The sequence below is a fragment of the Eptatretus burgeri genome, chromosome 6, assembly GCF_056783735.1.
Source record: "Eptatretus burgeri isolate ZD-2024b chromosome 6, Ebu_testis_v1, whole genome shotgun sequence".
NCBI classification, from domain to species: domain Eukaryota; kingdom Metazoa; phylum Chordata; class Myxini; order Myxiniformes; family Myxinidae; genus Eptatretus; species Eptatretus burgeri.
This window is the reverse complement of record NC_140966.1, coordinates 7,165,209-7,179,709: the sequence shown is the minus strand read 5'-3', so window position 1 is coordinate 7,179,709 and position 14,501 is coordinate 7,165,209. Positions and strand designations below refer to the sequence as shown.

General features: G+C 45.1%; 1 protein-coding gene across 3 annotated transcripts in view; it reads left to right on the top strand.

Moving 5' to 3' along the window:
• Nucleotides 1-14,501, top strand: part of LOC147024189 (uncharacterized) — a 157,382-nt gene that overhangs the window by 77,385 nt on the left and 65,496 nt on the right. For all 3 annotated transcript variants that reach the window (XM_085883862.1, XM_085883864.1, XM_085883863.1), the window contains one exon: nt 7,118-7,214. In XM_085883862.1, coding sequence (XP_085739988.1) covers nt 7,118-7,214 — 97 coding nt within the window. The remainder of the gene's footprint in view (nt 1-7,117; nt 7,215-14,501) is intronic.

Here is a 14,501-nt window from a genome sequence, read left to right as displayed (position 1 = left end):
GGTCGGATTTTGTGTCCAACGAGTGGTTGCTGAGAGAGACTCGGATGAGATTTGTTACCTGCATAGTCCGTGAGCGTCAGTTGCGGCTGTATGGACATGTGGCTCCTTTTCCTGACGCTGATCCTGCTCACCAGATTCTCTCAGCGAGGGAGTCTCATGAGTGGAGGAGGCCAGTGGGCCGACCACGTGCCTCGTGGTTGCAGCAGGTTGACCATCATCTCAAGGAGATGGGGATGGGCCTGGCATCTGCCTGGGGGATGGCCAGACGGAGGCCCCTGGAGTACCGACGGAAAGTGGACGCAGCGACGCGCTGTTCTGGCACATGCTCCCATACCTGACCCTGAATTTGTTTTATGGATTTTGCAAGTATCGTGCTCTGCATGATGTCTTCTTCTTGTTTGTTCCATCATTTCTTTTAACATGACCTGGAGAGTCATTGCATCCGCTCCCTGTGTCTCATTTTCTGCTATTGTGGAGGAGGGGTGGCTGCCGCTTTGGACAGGGGAAGCTTCCATCCTATCGTCCTCGAACAACTCTACCCTCGGCTCGCTTCCTTCATCCTCGCTATGTTCCCACTGAAACGCCATCTCGTGCATGTCCGCCATTTTCCTGTATGTATTTAGTCTCCTCAGGAAAAGAAATTCCTTAAATATCTGAGCACGCTGCTATTAGCCGTGCTCCCCTGTCTGAATCAACTACCATCGGCTCCACTAATCACCTCCCCAAAGAGGCAATGATTGCCCAAATTTAATTTGAGATGTCTCCACTCCGTCACGAAAACAGACAAGGGAACAGATAAAATAAAATAAAATACTACCTTTGTTCTCGCACTTAGCTGTGTGTCGAGAGATGATCTTTCAGGAGCCTGGGGATCCTCGAAACCACGTACTGTAGCTACCATGTGGGAAATGCACAGCAAAATGCCGCCGAATCGCTCCTCGCGGTCACGTACATGAGGTAATTCGCAGACCATCTTCAACACCAGGAACCACGAACCAAGAACCGCTGTGCAATTTCTTCTCATGATCGAGATTGCCGAACCCACTCCTCTCTCAACACCAGGCCTGCTCACAGCAAAGGGCGCCACCTTTATCCTTGATCGTACAACAAGGTGATTGCCAAGGCTCCGAGACAAGGCAAAGTGATGCGCTCTTCTTTTCCTTCTCTTCTCAGAAACGTACAAACTTCACGACCCAGCCGAATAGTCAATGGCTAGTGTCTTATTTTAGTATGTGAACAAATTCACACCAACACAACCAACGGGAATCGCACTGCCTTCTTGTCGTGCCGAGAGGAGCCAGGGAGATCCTACATCTTCTGACTGCCGTCTCCACACTCAATTATCCTCCCTCTGACGTCACAACGACCAACGATGAACCTCGAGGGTGTGGCCTACCAGCTACCGATCTTGGCGGTGGGGTTTAGCCTGCCAATTGTGCTCGGACTCCGTCAGCAGCCTGGTCGGCCATTGTTGTAATTGCTGTTCTTGTAATTGTTGTTGTTGTAAAATGTGGTCTTTTTATGGACGGCTTTGTAAATGCAAAAACGTGAGAAAAGGTCACAGGGGGCAATCACATACTTGGAGAACTAACCTTAGACCCTACCTCGTTAACACAACACCACCCTCCATGTGGTGACACGTAATGACTTAAGTTGACATTTTCCCTACTTAAATTACATCGAGATGTCTCTTCCTCGTCCACGGACCATGCTATACTATACAAGTCTATCTTCACTATGGGATTCCTCCATCTAGTCCCACAAACATAACAATATCTTTTGACAAAGAATAAGCAAGTCTTCACCAGCACACTGGCCAAATTCTAAATTGTTGCCCGAACTCACCCCTACAAAGTCCAACCCCCTGAGTTGGGGCTCTTTCACACTCTCACCCACCATGGATCAGTAGTTTATGGTAAGGCTTGAAAAATGGCTGAGATAAGTCACAACAATTAAATGATAAAAACACAGAATTACTTTCCTTTGACGTTTGTTTATTTATTCTTTATCCATGCTCGTACAGCAGTGTCGCTTGTCTTTGTCACATAATTCCTCAATTATTTCTGCCTCATTTTTTTTTTCAAGTTTTCACAATCTCTACTTCACCTGAAATCCATTATAAAATGGTTGTCTCTAGCGAACTGCCATCTTATTCCTTCTTTTGACAATACAACCTTGAAAAGACTATTTTTTTATTTGGCTTTACATTTTATTGTAATGAAAATGGTTGATTTACATGTATCCGGTTCGTTAAATACCACTGTGTATTACTTTAATTCTTATAATTCCAGGAAGATCAATATAAATGTTACATTTTTGGGTGATGCAGGGTAAATGTTAGATGGTTAGAAAGTGGTATTTTAGTTTGTTGACTGTTCGTAATTTATTCTGAGCATTCCCCCACAACCAACGCTAACTTGCTGGCAGCCAGAGGGTGGGCTGGATATATGAGCATCCTTTATATCAACTCCCTATGGCTGGCTCAAACTATCCATTGTTTGAGCTGGCCCATCTGATTGTTTGTGGGTTTCAAAGAGGGACTGGGGAAGGAGCATGGGGATAAACTATTGAAGAGGATGCGTCAGTGGCAGTGAAGATTTGAGGAGATTCAGAGAGAAACATGAATGCTGGGAGAGTTAAGGCAGCACAATCAATACCAAATAGTATATAGAGGAGTTGCTTCCAACTTTTGGAGTTGATTCATCTCACAGCCTGCAGGCACAGCAATGCGTGCTAAGTCCTGCAATCGGATCAACTTGGTTATGGTTCAATGATGTTTGTATCTTTCTTGACGAGCCTGTAATTTGACTGTGTAGTTTTCACTCTGCCAACACACTCGGTGTTCTCCCACCTGCATAAACCACATTGTTGGTCTGCCGTTGATGCCCTCAAAACTCTTTCACCTGCATCAACAACACCATCTCACTACTGTGGTACTTTGTGTGCCCTGAACACCCCTATTGTTTCCCTGCCTGAGCCCACTATGCCCTTTCTTTGCTGATGATACCCCACAGGGTTACTTTATGTGCCAAAAGCTAATCGTTCACCACTAGGGTACTGCAAGCAACGCTGGCTGAAACAGTCACCTTTTCTTCATTCTGTTGTTCCCAAACCTCACTCCCTGTGTCCTGTTATCAACATCCTACTATCAGGCCTGCCTTATCTTGATATTATTTCCTAAAAATTCCTCCTCCCACATTTGATTTTATTTCTTCTACATTGGACATTAGCTTCCATTGCTTGCCCATATCCATTGTAATTAGTGATTACGTTTTTTGTTTTGAAAACAAAGTCCAGGTTCATGGAAGAGCTCGAACATAGAGCAGATCAGGACAGAACAGGAGAAAAGGAACACCACAAGGATAAAGGGGAAACACACCAATAGCAGGGCTGAGGGTCAAATAGTGGGAGACTTGAGCAAATATCGGATGTGGTGAAAAGTGGGGGGGGGGGGGGTAGGGGAGGACGCACATGCCTGGTGTTGGCTTAATTAATGGTTAGGCTGGCGGGTTTGGGATCCTATGGTCCTGAGTTCAAATCCCACTCAGATGTTGAATTAATACCAGGTGGGGTTGACTCTGTCTGTCATCCTTCTGAGGTTGACAAAATGAGTTTCTGCATGCTGGTATCCTGTGTCGAAGTGGCGACCCATCCAGGATTGTGTCCAATAGCCAAGGAGATTGCTTAAGCACCAGCGCTCTGCACAGAGTATGGTCCCAATGGATGGATGGAGGACGCACTGGGTTGACAAGATGGATACAGAAGAAAACTTTCAGGAGGGAGAAACTGGAAATTGGAGGAACAGCTCAATTATGAGCCAATCCTCAAATCAGATATGTGCCAATCGTTAATTATTTCTTATTCTGTGTCATTTGCTTTTTGTTCGACTTTTCTGCCGATAAACATTATTTGTTTATTTTCAAGGTATCTCGATCACTTATGTGGTGCTATTCGGCTTTGAATCAAATAATTTGAAAGATAACAGGTTTCTGCTCAACCCATTTTTGCTTTCAAAGCTTGCTTTATTGAGAGCTCACTCCCCTGGTTATTGTAAACTCTCTCCTGGAGATTCACGGCAGTGTTGTAGACTACAAAATTATAGCATTCTGTTTTATCCTCCAAGCTATAATCCTTATAGCCTGGTATATTTGTAGGTCTAATCTGGGAAATTGGAAAGGCTATGCATCAATTTTCTATAAAAACAATTAAAATGGCTGATTCATTGTTATCAGAGTTCCTCAATATTTAAATATACCATCAGAGATGGGGAATCCCCCGCCATTGAAAAATAATTGAAATCAAATAAGCGGTTTCCATTTATTACAAAAAACATTTTTTTCAAGATGGCCACCCCAGTCGGCCATCTTGTATCCGGCCACGCCCAAAATCAATAGGGTTCTTCCTTTCCAGGTGGTACATGTGTGACCCAAATTTCAAATCGATATGGTGAAAAAACATTTTTTCAAGATGGCCGCCCCAGTCGGCCATCTTGGATCCAGCCACGCCCAAAATCAATAGGGTTCTTCCTTTTCAGGTGGAACATGTGTGATCCAAATTTCAAATCGATATGGTGAACAGTTTATGAGTTATCGCACTCACAGCTATAAATGTTGACGCCCAGCCAGCCGGACGGACGATCCGGGTGATAACAATATCCCCCTTCCGCCACGCGGGGCGGGGGATAAAAAATGCAATTTCTAAGGGAGTTCTTTCGCTAGTATTTTCTTCATATTCTGATCCATTTTACTTATTTCACCACTTGTTTTCTTCAAAGTTAATATTTTTGTAGACACGACAAATTTCCTTATTTTCTAATTTTGTCATTTCCGAGATTCCCATAATTTACTGATAACATTATGCAAGTTTTGTTCCAGCCTTTCCATAACTATTAGATATAACGTTATTATTGCATTCCATTTGTGAAAATATGCCTGGTGTTGGCTTATTGATTAGGGTGATGGGCTTGGGATCCTAGCATGCTGAGTTCCAAATCATATTTGGCTGTTGAATTAATAACAGGTTGGGTTGACTCTCCCTGTCATATTTCTGAGGTTGGCAAAATGAATAACAGTTTTCTGGTATCCTGTGTTGGAGTGGTGACCTGTCGAGGATTGCACCCAATAGTCAAGGAAACTACTTCGGCAGCACCAATGCTCTGCATACAGCATTGTCCCAATGGGTGGATGGATTTGTTAAACGACATTTCAACTGCATGAAATGCAAGTGTTATAAAAGGGTACATAGTGATGCTGTCAAGTGTTTTTTTATGTATTACCGCTCTTAAGGCCCTGTCACACCTTGACGTTTAAGCCAGCGTATGCCGACGTATGAAAAATTTTGCGAATACGCTGGCACACATCGAATACATTATGGGTAAGTTTTGTATGCGTTAAAAGCACGCTGAAGCACGCTGGCATACGTTGTAGTACGCCGTGCTCGTCGACAAATTTTGGGCATGCTCAAAATTTCTCGACGTGCTCGGCGTATGACTCACACATTCCGCATACGCTGGCCATAAGTTATAGGCACGTTATGTGATCGTTGACACACGTTACTTGTAAGTTACTCATAAGTCGAAATACGTCGAGGTAATGTCTTGCGTACCCGAAACTTATTTCTAACCTATGAGTAACGTGCTTTGAACCTATGTGTAACGTATCTCCAACGCATATTGACGTATGTAGACATATTTGATATCTTCCGGACGACCACATAACTTACTGAACGTGTTTCTAACTTACAGCTACCGTATAATGGCGTATTGGCAGCGTTTAGGGGAATTGGTATATAAAAATGGGGTTCACAGGAGCAACCCGTCAGTGTTCCAGACTCCATGTTGAGTAGATGTCCATGTCAGTAGTATCAGTAATAGTCGTAGGTGAGCGTGTCAGTAGTAGTAGTAGTAGTAGTAGTAGTAGGTCCATGTCAGTAGTAGTAGGTGAGCGTGATGGGGAGGGTGTGGGTGATGATGCATCCTCCTTGCGTCCGCGTCCACGGCCACGGCCAGGAGACTTCTTTGCAGCATTCTTCGAAGTTTTCTTCGGCATGACGGTGATGTTGACACTCCGATGTCTAGTGCGGTTATGATTTGAATCGTCGAGTGGCAGCCTTTTAATAGGCTACGCCACATGATCGTCGGTGATACGCTGCCACGCGCTATGCATAAGTTAGACTATCGTTTGGGCATAAGTTGTGAACGCCGACAACACGCTAAGCATTCTTTGGTATAAGTTATCTATAAGTTATCGAAACGTTCTGTGTATGTTACTAATACATTATGCATACGTCCAACACGTTATTATATGCCCAAAACTGAAAAAAAACAACAATAGTTCAGCATACGCCAGCGTTTTAGATCAATTTTGATACGTTGCCAGACGCTGCCTAAATCGTCAAGGTGTGACAGGGCCTTTATGTAAGGCACTAATAAATGTGATTGTAATTGGCATGTTTGGCACATCATCGGCAGGGGTGATGACATGAGTCAGTCGGTGTGGAATCAAAACACCTTTGAGAATGTGATAACTTTCCAATGGATGCTGCTCTGAGTGTGCGCAGATTGCCTTTTCTGCTGTGTCTTTTCTCACGAGGATCGTAAATTGCAACACCAAATTCCCTCATTGGTGCATAGTGTTGTCATTTATCAACATAAACATATTCATATATAAACAAGATGCTTTGTTTCCATCACCAGCCTTCTAAGAGAGACAGAGCTAAAGTATTGAAGCCACAGAAAACCGGATATGTCGACAAACACCGAAAGACACTGACACAAAAATGAGTTAGTCAAAAAACAGAGGATAAACACAAGCAATTACAAACTTCCAGGTAATACATACACTTTGATTAATTTTGTCGACTCAATAATAGAAACAATACTCGAACCTGTAATCAAAATATTCCTGCCAAACGAGGCCTCAGGTACGATGGTGAAAACCTACCTCTCATAATCTCCCTCTCGATACTGTAAAAGTTTATGTTTTCATAGTGAGAAAAACTTAATTATTTTCCTCTTTTTTTTTTTTTTTTCAAACTGAAACACTCTCGTGCCTGAATCTTGCATCCACTATCAACTGCTGGCTAATTCTTTGCTTTTCTTTTTTTCCCCTTTGTCAAGGCATGATGAGTTGGAGCAACCACTGACGAAGGTCCAATGTGCATTTGTTGCTGAATGTGACAAGAAGCAACGGATAGACTCCCAACTTTCCAAAATGGTATGCAAGCACAACACAGAGCGAGAGTGGTCACATCATAAGGTGTACATTTTTTTTTGTGTATTCCGGTTCATGATCGAGGCTCATGGAAGAGTTGCAGCATAATGAAAGGGAACAAAATGGAAAGGGGGGACACCAACAGCAGAGTGACAGTGAGAGTGAGATCAAGAGAATAGGTAGAAGGACACATGTGGGTGAACAAGCTGCACACAAGCTGAAAGAAACACAGCAAGAAGAGGAAGGGGAACATGCGGATGAAACAGAAAAAGAACAAACCAACTGACAACTAACAAACAAAAAGAGGTGAGGGAGAAGGTTGGGTGGGGGGAATCACAATAACCTGCAAAAAGCGAGTGCTTGGGAATGTGATAATTTGGGGTAGAAGACATCATGAGCATCATGAGTATACTTGAGGTAATGGTGAACTGCTGTCTTGAAGCCCTGGAAGTAAGAATGTGATTGAACAGATTGGGGAAGTTGGTTCCACAGGCAAGCGAAAAGAGGAACAAATTTGTGGAGGTGAACAGTGAACCTGGATTTTGGGAGATTAACAAAAAGAGGGTGACTGGGAGACCGTGTGCACACTGCAGAAATCTGGGAGCGATAGAGCCAAGAGAGGGCAGAGGATACAAGACCGAAAAGGAACTGTTGGAATCCAGAGAGGCCAGCAAGCTGTCTGTGATGCAAAAGTAACAGGCATAGACACTCAGCTTCATCACAGGAGATCCCAATGATTCAAGAGTCTTGCTTTCCATGGCATCAAGAAGGGCAACGTGTAACGCAGGGGCACCAGCCTAAAGGGGAGAACATTATTCCATCAAGCTGCAAATGAAAGCCTTGTAGGTTGTCAAAACTTCAGACTGGCAAAGGAATGACCTTACATGACAAATGATGCCCAGTCAGCAGCTGGTTTTGTAATCATCTTGGAATATGGTCTGCCCAAGAAAGATTATGTCTGATGGTAAGGAACAAAAGTTTGATTGACAACCTCTTCAAGTGACTTGTTGAGGAAGTAGGTGGGAGGGTTTTCCAAATGATCCTTTTGGAGAGACAGGGTGTGTGTGTGGGATTTGAAAGACATATTCCGAGAATTGGACCAGCTTCTGATTTTATCATGGTCCGTGGAGAGGAAAGAGGCTGCTACCTGCCTGTCTGAAGGATGAGAAATTAATTACATGGTAGAAGGTGCAATCATCAGCAAAGACAAAGGCAGGATTTCTCAGGGAACCAGAAGATCATTGATGAAGATGAGGAACAACACTGAGCCCAAGACGCTGCCTTATCAGAGAGAGGAGATGAGACGATCCCATTAAAAGCAACACACTGAATATGGCAGTGGAGGAAATCAGTCATTCATGAGAGGAGGTGGCTCTGGATGCCATAAGCAGAGAGTTTGCAGATCACTTGTGAGCCCGTTGGTCCATTGGACCAAATTTCCATTGGTCTTAACGGCCTTGCAGCATACCTGCCTGCTGTTGTTGCTGTAGCATTAGCTTGTCTTTCACCAAGTCCAGATGTGCTTGGGCCAGGGCAGGGATTATATGTTCGTTATTATTATTATTATTTCCAAATCATACTGCTGTTATTATTGTTGTTAATATTATAAATATAAATGAATGTATGCTTTGTTACATTGTTATCACTGTTTTTGTTTTAACTCTCGCCGAAGGCGGGGGTGTTGCATTTGGGTCCGTTTGTTTGTATATTTATCTGTCTGTCTGTTTGTATGTTTGTCCGCACAGAACTTGAGTGTATTTCTCCACAACCACTTGTCAAATTGAGACAAAATGGTCACCATCAGAGCGACTACTCATGTGGAATGTTTTGTTGATAATTATGATGTCATTGGACACATGGTGTGGCAGCCATATTGGATTACACAAAAAACTATAAAAAAAATCTCCAGAATGGCTGGACAGATTGAGGGGAAACTTCACAAAAATGTTCCCCAAGCTTTGGGGATACCATGGTATTCATGAATAATTGATGTCACATGGTCTGGCAGCCATATTCGATTGAGCAAAACTTTAAAAAATATTCTTGCTCTTGAACCACTTAATTAATCGTTGTGAAACTTCAAAATTATGATCCAGTGATGATTGGGAATATATGTTTTAAATTTCAACTTGATCGGACTCATGGTCTAGCAGCCAGATTAATTTAATTATTTTGATCTAGGTTTTTTTTTTGTTTTTTTTTTTGAATAAGGCTCATTAGCTGTGCTTGGATGGGTTTGAGGGTAGAGGAGTAGCTGGTGAAATGTGAATCCTATCCAGGTTCCTCCTGATGGCTTCATCTTTTCTTTTTGCTTGTTCGGGTTCCTTCTGATGACTCGAATGCAGGACTGTACCTATTTGGTCTTCCATTTGATTTGAGTTGAATCTATTTGAATCCCATTCTAAATTAAATTGCATCAAAATAAATGTCATTAGTCAGGGTCAGGTGTCCGATCAAAGCGGGGTTGCATCAAAGCAGGACGTCTTGGTACCTGGTCATCACTGCCAGCAGTTATAAAGTGGCAGTTCTAGTTATGTCTCTTATGAATTACGTAACACACCAGAACACAAATGCCACACAAAATACACCACACAAAACTACACAAACACCACACAAAACAAATCCTGGCGAGGGTGATGACTGAGTCAATAATGATGACTGCATTCAGAAGCTGGTTCCATTTGTGAACAGTTTGGGTGTTGAGAAAAGTGCTTTTCTCTGTCATACAATATTTAAATATTTATTTCTAATGATTAGCACGAGATTCATTGACAGATTCCGTTTACTGGAACATGGGAAGGACCTACAGTGGTGGGGTGTGCTCGGGTTCGCGGCATGGGACATCGCCGAATGGCACCCCGACTGTGCTATGTGTATCACCGAGGTGCTCCGGGTGGTCCACCCCAGCCTGTCCTCATGGGCCAGGTGCTGGGATTTCCTTCTGTATGCTCCCCACCAGTTAGTCAGCTATGGTCTCATATCCCACAAAGGTCTGACCCAATTGTGAGAATGGAGCATTGCAGGATGCAGTGTCAAACGGGCTTGGGTTTCGCTGGTCCACGGCTCCTGTTGGGATGCTGATATGGCCTGTTTGTCCTGGCCCTACCTGGCTGCAGCTGGCACAGGGTGGCAAGCCTTGACAGAACAAGGTTCCGCCGACGGCTTCCCATGCTCGTACCTTGGTACACGCCATGACCACTAGCCTGACCGGTTCAGTACTATGCTTTGCAGGGTCTCCAGACGATCTTTGATATCGAATAATGACTTGTTGCAGCACAGACAAAATACTGATGATGGGTGCAGCTCCAGTGAAACGCTGGTGCATGGCATCAGGAACTGTCACTGGACAGGTCTTGAGGAAGCTCGGTCAGCTTTGGACACGGTGGCGCTCGGTGTGCGGGGTAGATCCTGCTGCACAAGTGCTCCACCTCCTGGCCCAGCTTCACATCCTCAAGGCTCAAGCTGTTGTTTGGGCCAGGCCTGAGATTGATACCAGTGTTTTGAGGGAGTGGGAGTGAGTTCCCCTCCCCCTTCTGTTGCGGGAATGGGATAGGGGTTTGACCAAACGTCACCTTGCAGCTTTCTATTTCGCCAATTGTTGAAATGTTCCTGGCAAGGTTCCAACATCCCCCCCCCCCCATTGCACCCTCACCCCTCTTCACCTGACTCTTCACCTCTTCACCTGATATAATCTGGCTTCACCTGACATGCTTGTCAGATCAGGCTAGATTAGATCTGTGACTTGCAACAGGTATCATGTAAACCTGTACGAACCTGTTCCATGGTCGGGTTGTTGGCGACTAAACTGTCTCCCCCACCAGGTTTTTTGGTGAAGAGGGTGTTTGTTTTTAATACTGCTGTGTGTCCATATCCAAAACCTGTCAAAGGGCGGAGGAGCTCCTTGTGAGGCAACGGCCATCCATATCTAGTGCCCAACTGTGTCTGCGGACGTCCTCCTGCAGTTGGGTTACTTCTTATTAGGAGGTTGGTGGCAGGATTTGCACTCGGGCCACTGTAAAACCCTTCATTCCACAAAACACAAAAATGCAAAGAAATCTAAACTCTCACTCCATGGGAGTACCTCCTGTGCAGCTTCCCTTCGCAGGGCAGCTCACCGGATGACGGGATTGGGGCAAAGCCTTCAGTACCCCCAATCATTTGATGATGGGAAGGAAACCACAGGGTAACATTCCCGGGTCAGATTGTGGGAGAGTGTGTCGGAGTGGTGCTGAGGTGTCGTCTACCAGACGGCGGTCTCCTTGGGTTAACTTGAGGTGGTCCCTTCGGGTGGGTGCCTGGAATGTCCTATCCCTAAAGGGGCTGTCACACCTTGACATTTTAGCCAGCGTATGCCGACGTATGAACAATTTGGCGAATATGCTGGCACACGTCGAATATGTTTTGGGTAAGTTTTGTATACGTTAAGAGCACGCTGAAGCACGCTGAATCACGCTGGCATACGTCGTAGTACGCGAAGCTTGTCGACAAATTTTAAGCATGCTCAAAAATTTTTGAGGTATGCCAGCGTATGACTCGCACGTTCCGTATACGCTGGCCATAAGTTGTAGGCACGTTATGTGATCGTTGACACACGTCGACACACGTTACTTGTAAGTTACTCATAAGTCGAAATACGTCGAGGTAATGTCTAGCATACCCGAAACTTATTTCTAACCTATGAGTAGCCTAATGTGCTTTGAACCTATGTGTCACGTACCTCCAACGCACATTGACGTATGTAGACGTATTTGATTGACGTCTTCCGTACGACCACAGAACTTACTGAACGTGTTTCTAACTTACAGCTACCGTATAATGGCGTATTGGCAGCGTTTAGGGGAATTGGTATATAAAAATGGGCTTCACACGAGGAACCCGTCAGTGTTCCAGACTCCATGGTTTTTTTTTCTTTTCTTTTCTTCGGCATGATGGTGATGTTGACACTTCGATGTCTCGTGCGGTTATGATTTGAATCGTCGAGCGGCAGCCTTTTAATAGGCTACGCCACGTGATCGTCGACGATACTCTGCCGCACGCTATGCATAAGTTCGACTATCGTTGGGCATAAGTTGTGAACGCTGACAACACGCTAAGCATTCGTTGGTATAAGTTATCTATAAGTTATCGAAACGTTCTTGGTACGTTACTAATACATTATGCAAACGTCCAACTCGTTAATATATGCCCAAAACTGAAAAAAAACATCAATAGTTCAGCGTGCGCCAGCATTTTAGATCAATTTTGATACGTTGCCATACGCTGGCTAAATCGTCAAGGTGTGACAGGGGCTTAAGAGAGGAGAATAACCAGTCTCTGTTACCATCTGAGCTCAAGCATTTGGACATCGGTATTGCAGCACTCTCTGAGGTTCGGAGACCGGATTGTGGCGAGATAATGGCAGGTGGTTAAACCTACAATTGGTCTGGTCGCTCTTATGGTTACTATGCCCAAGGAGTTGCTATAGCTGTGTCCAATAAGCTAACTCCATTGACAATTGAGGAAACACCGGTCAACGAGCGTATTATGAGACGAAGGATTCGTCACTTCTTGGGTGTCATTTCCCTGGTCTCTGTTTATGCTCCGACTGAGGCGAGTGAGCTCATCCTGAAGGATGCATTATATGCCGCACTCAAGTCTGTGGTTGATCATTGCCCCAGACGAGATACACTTCTAGTCTTCAGGGATTTCAATGCATCAACTGGAACTGAAAGGGATGGTTATGAGTCATATTTTGGTCTCCATGGGTCAGGAACTATGAACCTGAATAGCACTAAGTTCCTTGACTTTGCAAGAAGTAATGGACTCAGGGTGACCAGTTCATGGTTTCAGCGCCCACAAGCTCATCGCTGGACTTGGTATTCCAAGACTGGCGGTGTAGCAAAGGAGATTGGCCATGTCCTCGTTGATGGTCACTGTAGGATGATCCAGAACTGCAGGATCTACCGAAGTGCTCAATTCCTCAATAATAACCAGTGGCTTGTTGTAGCAACTCTTTAGTTGCACCTTAAATCCAGGAGTATGGTACCATCGATCCCAGCTTAGGCTGGATGTTGGCAAGCTGAATGATGAGAGGGTAGCTGAGGAGTTTGCGAACAAGCTGAGTGGAGATTTGGGGGGTCTGGATGCTTTGGGAGGTCCTGAAGAGTTGTGGAGTGCCTTTGAGACTACCGCCCTTGATATTGCCTGTGGATGTCTTGGAATTCACCGGAGGGGAAAGAAGAATCTCTCTCAAGGGACACTGGATACCATTGACTGCAGTCACAGGGCCAGGCTGAATGGCAGAGCTGAGCTGTTCAGGGAGCTGAGGAGTAAAACTGTACGTGCGCTAAGGGTGGACTAGGAGGCCTATGTGCGAGGAATCTGTGAGGGGGTAGAGCATCACCTGTGGTCAAGTGATTCTCATCCTGCTTACAGGGGAATTCGCACATTGCATTCATCCAAGCCCATCCCTCAGTGTACTGCAGTTATAGTAGAGAGTGGTGGGCTCTTGACAGAGGAATCTGAAGTGAAGGCCCGCTGGGCCGGTTACTTTGAGCGGTTGTACCAGGCTGATCCACCAGCTGTCGAGTTGGATGTCAGGGGTGTTACAATAACTGTTGCTGACCCTCCAATCAACTGTGGTCCACCTTCGCTTGTGGAAACACATGCTGCGGTGAACCAGTTGAAATGGGGTAAAGCTCCAGGCATCTGTGGCATCCATGCTGTACTTCTCAAGGCTGGTGTATGCTGCACTCGTGTCGTTGCATGCAGTTCTGTGCTCTGCTTGGAATACAGGCATCACCCCAACTGACTGGAATTTTGGCCTTGTTGTCCCTCTCTGGAAAGGGAAGGGTGATCGCCAAGACTGCAACAACTACCCAGGGGTGACGCCACTCAGTGCCGGGCAAGGTCTTTTTTCGGATAAGTTTTGATCGGGTTCGCCACCATCTGCTTGAGCACCAGCGTCCACAGTAGTCAGGCTTTACACCAAAGAGGTCAACGATTGACCGTATCCTTGCTCTTCGGGTCCTCACCGACCGCAGATGAGAGTTTCGGCAGGGGCTGCTTGCAGCCTATGTTGATCTCTGTAAAGCGTTCAATTCAGTGAATCGGGATGTCCTCTGGAGTATTCCTGGTCTTCGTTGGGTGCCACCAAAACTTATCGATCTGATGTCTGAACTCTACTCTGGTACTGAGAGTGCTGTGAGATGTGGTGGTCCCATCTCTGACTTATTTCCAGTTGTTACTGGAGCTCGGCAGGGGTGTGTACTGGCCCCCACACTTTTCAGCACTTGTATGGACTGGATTTTA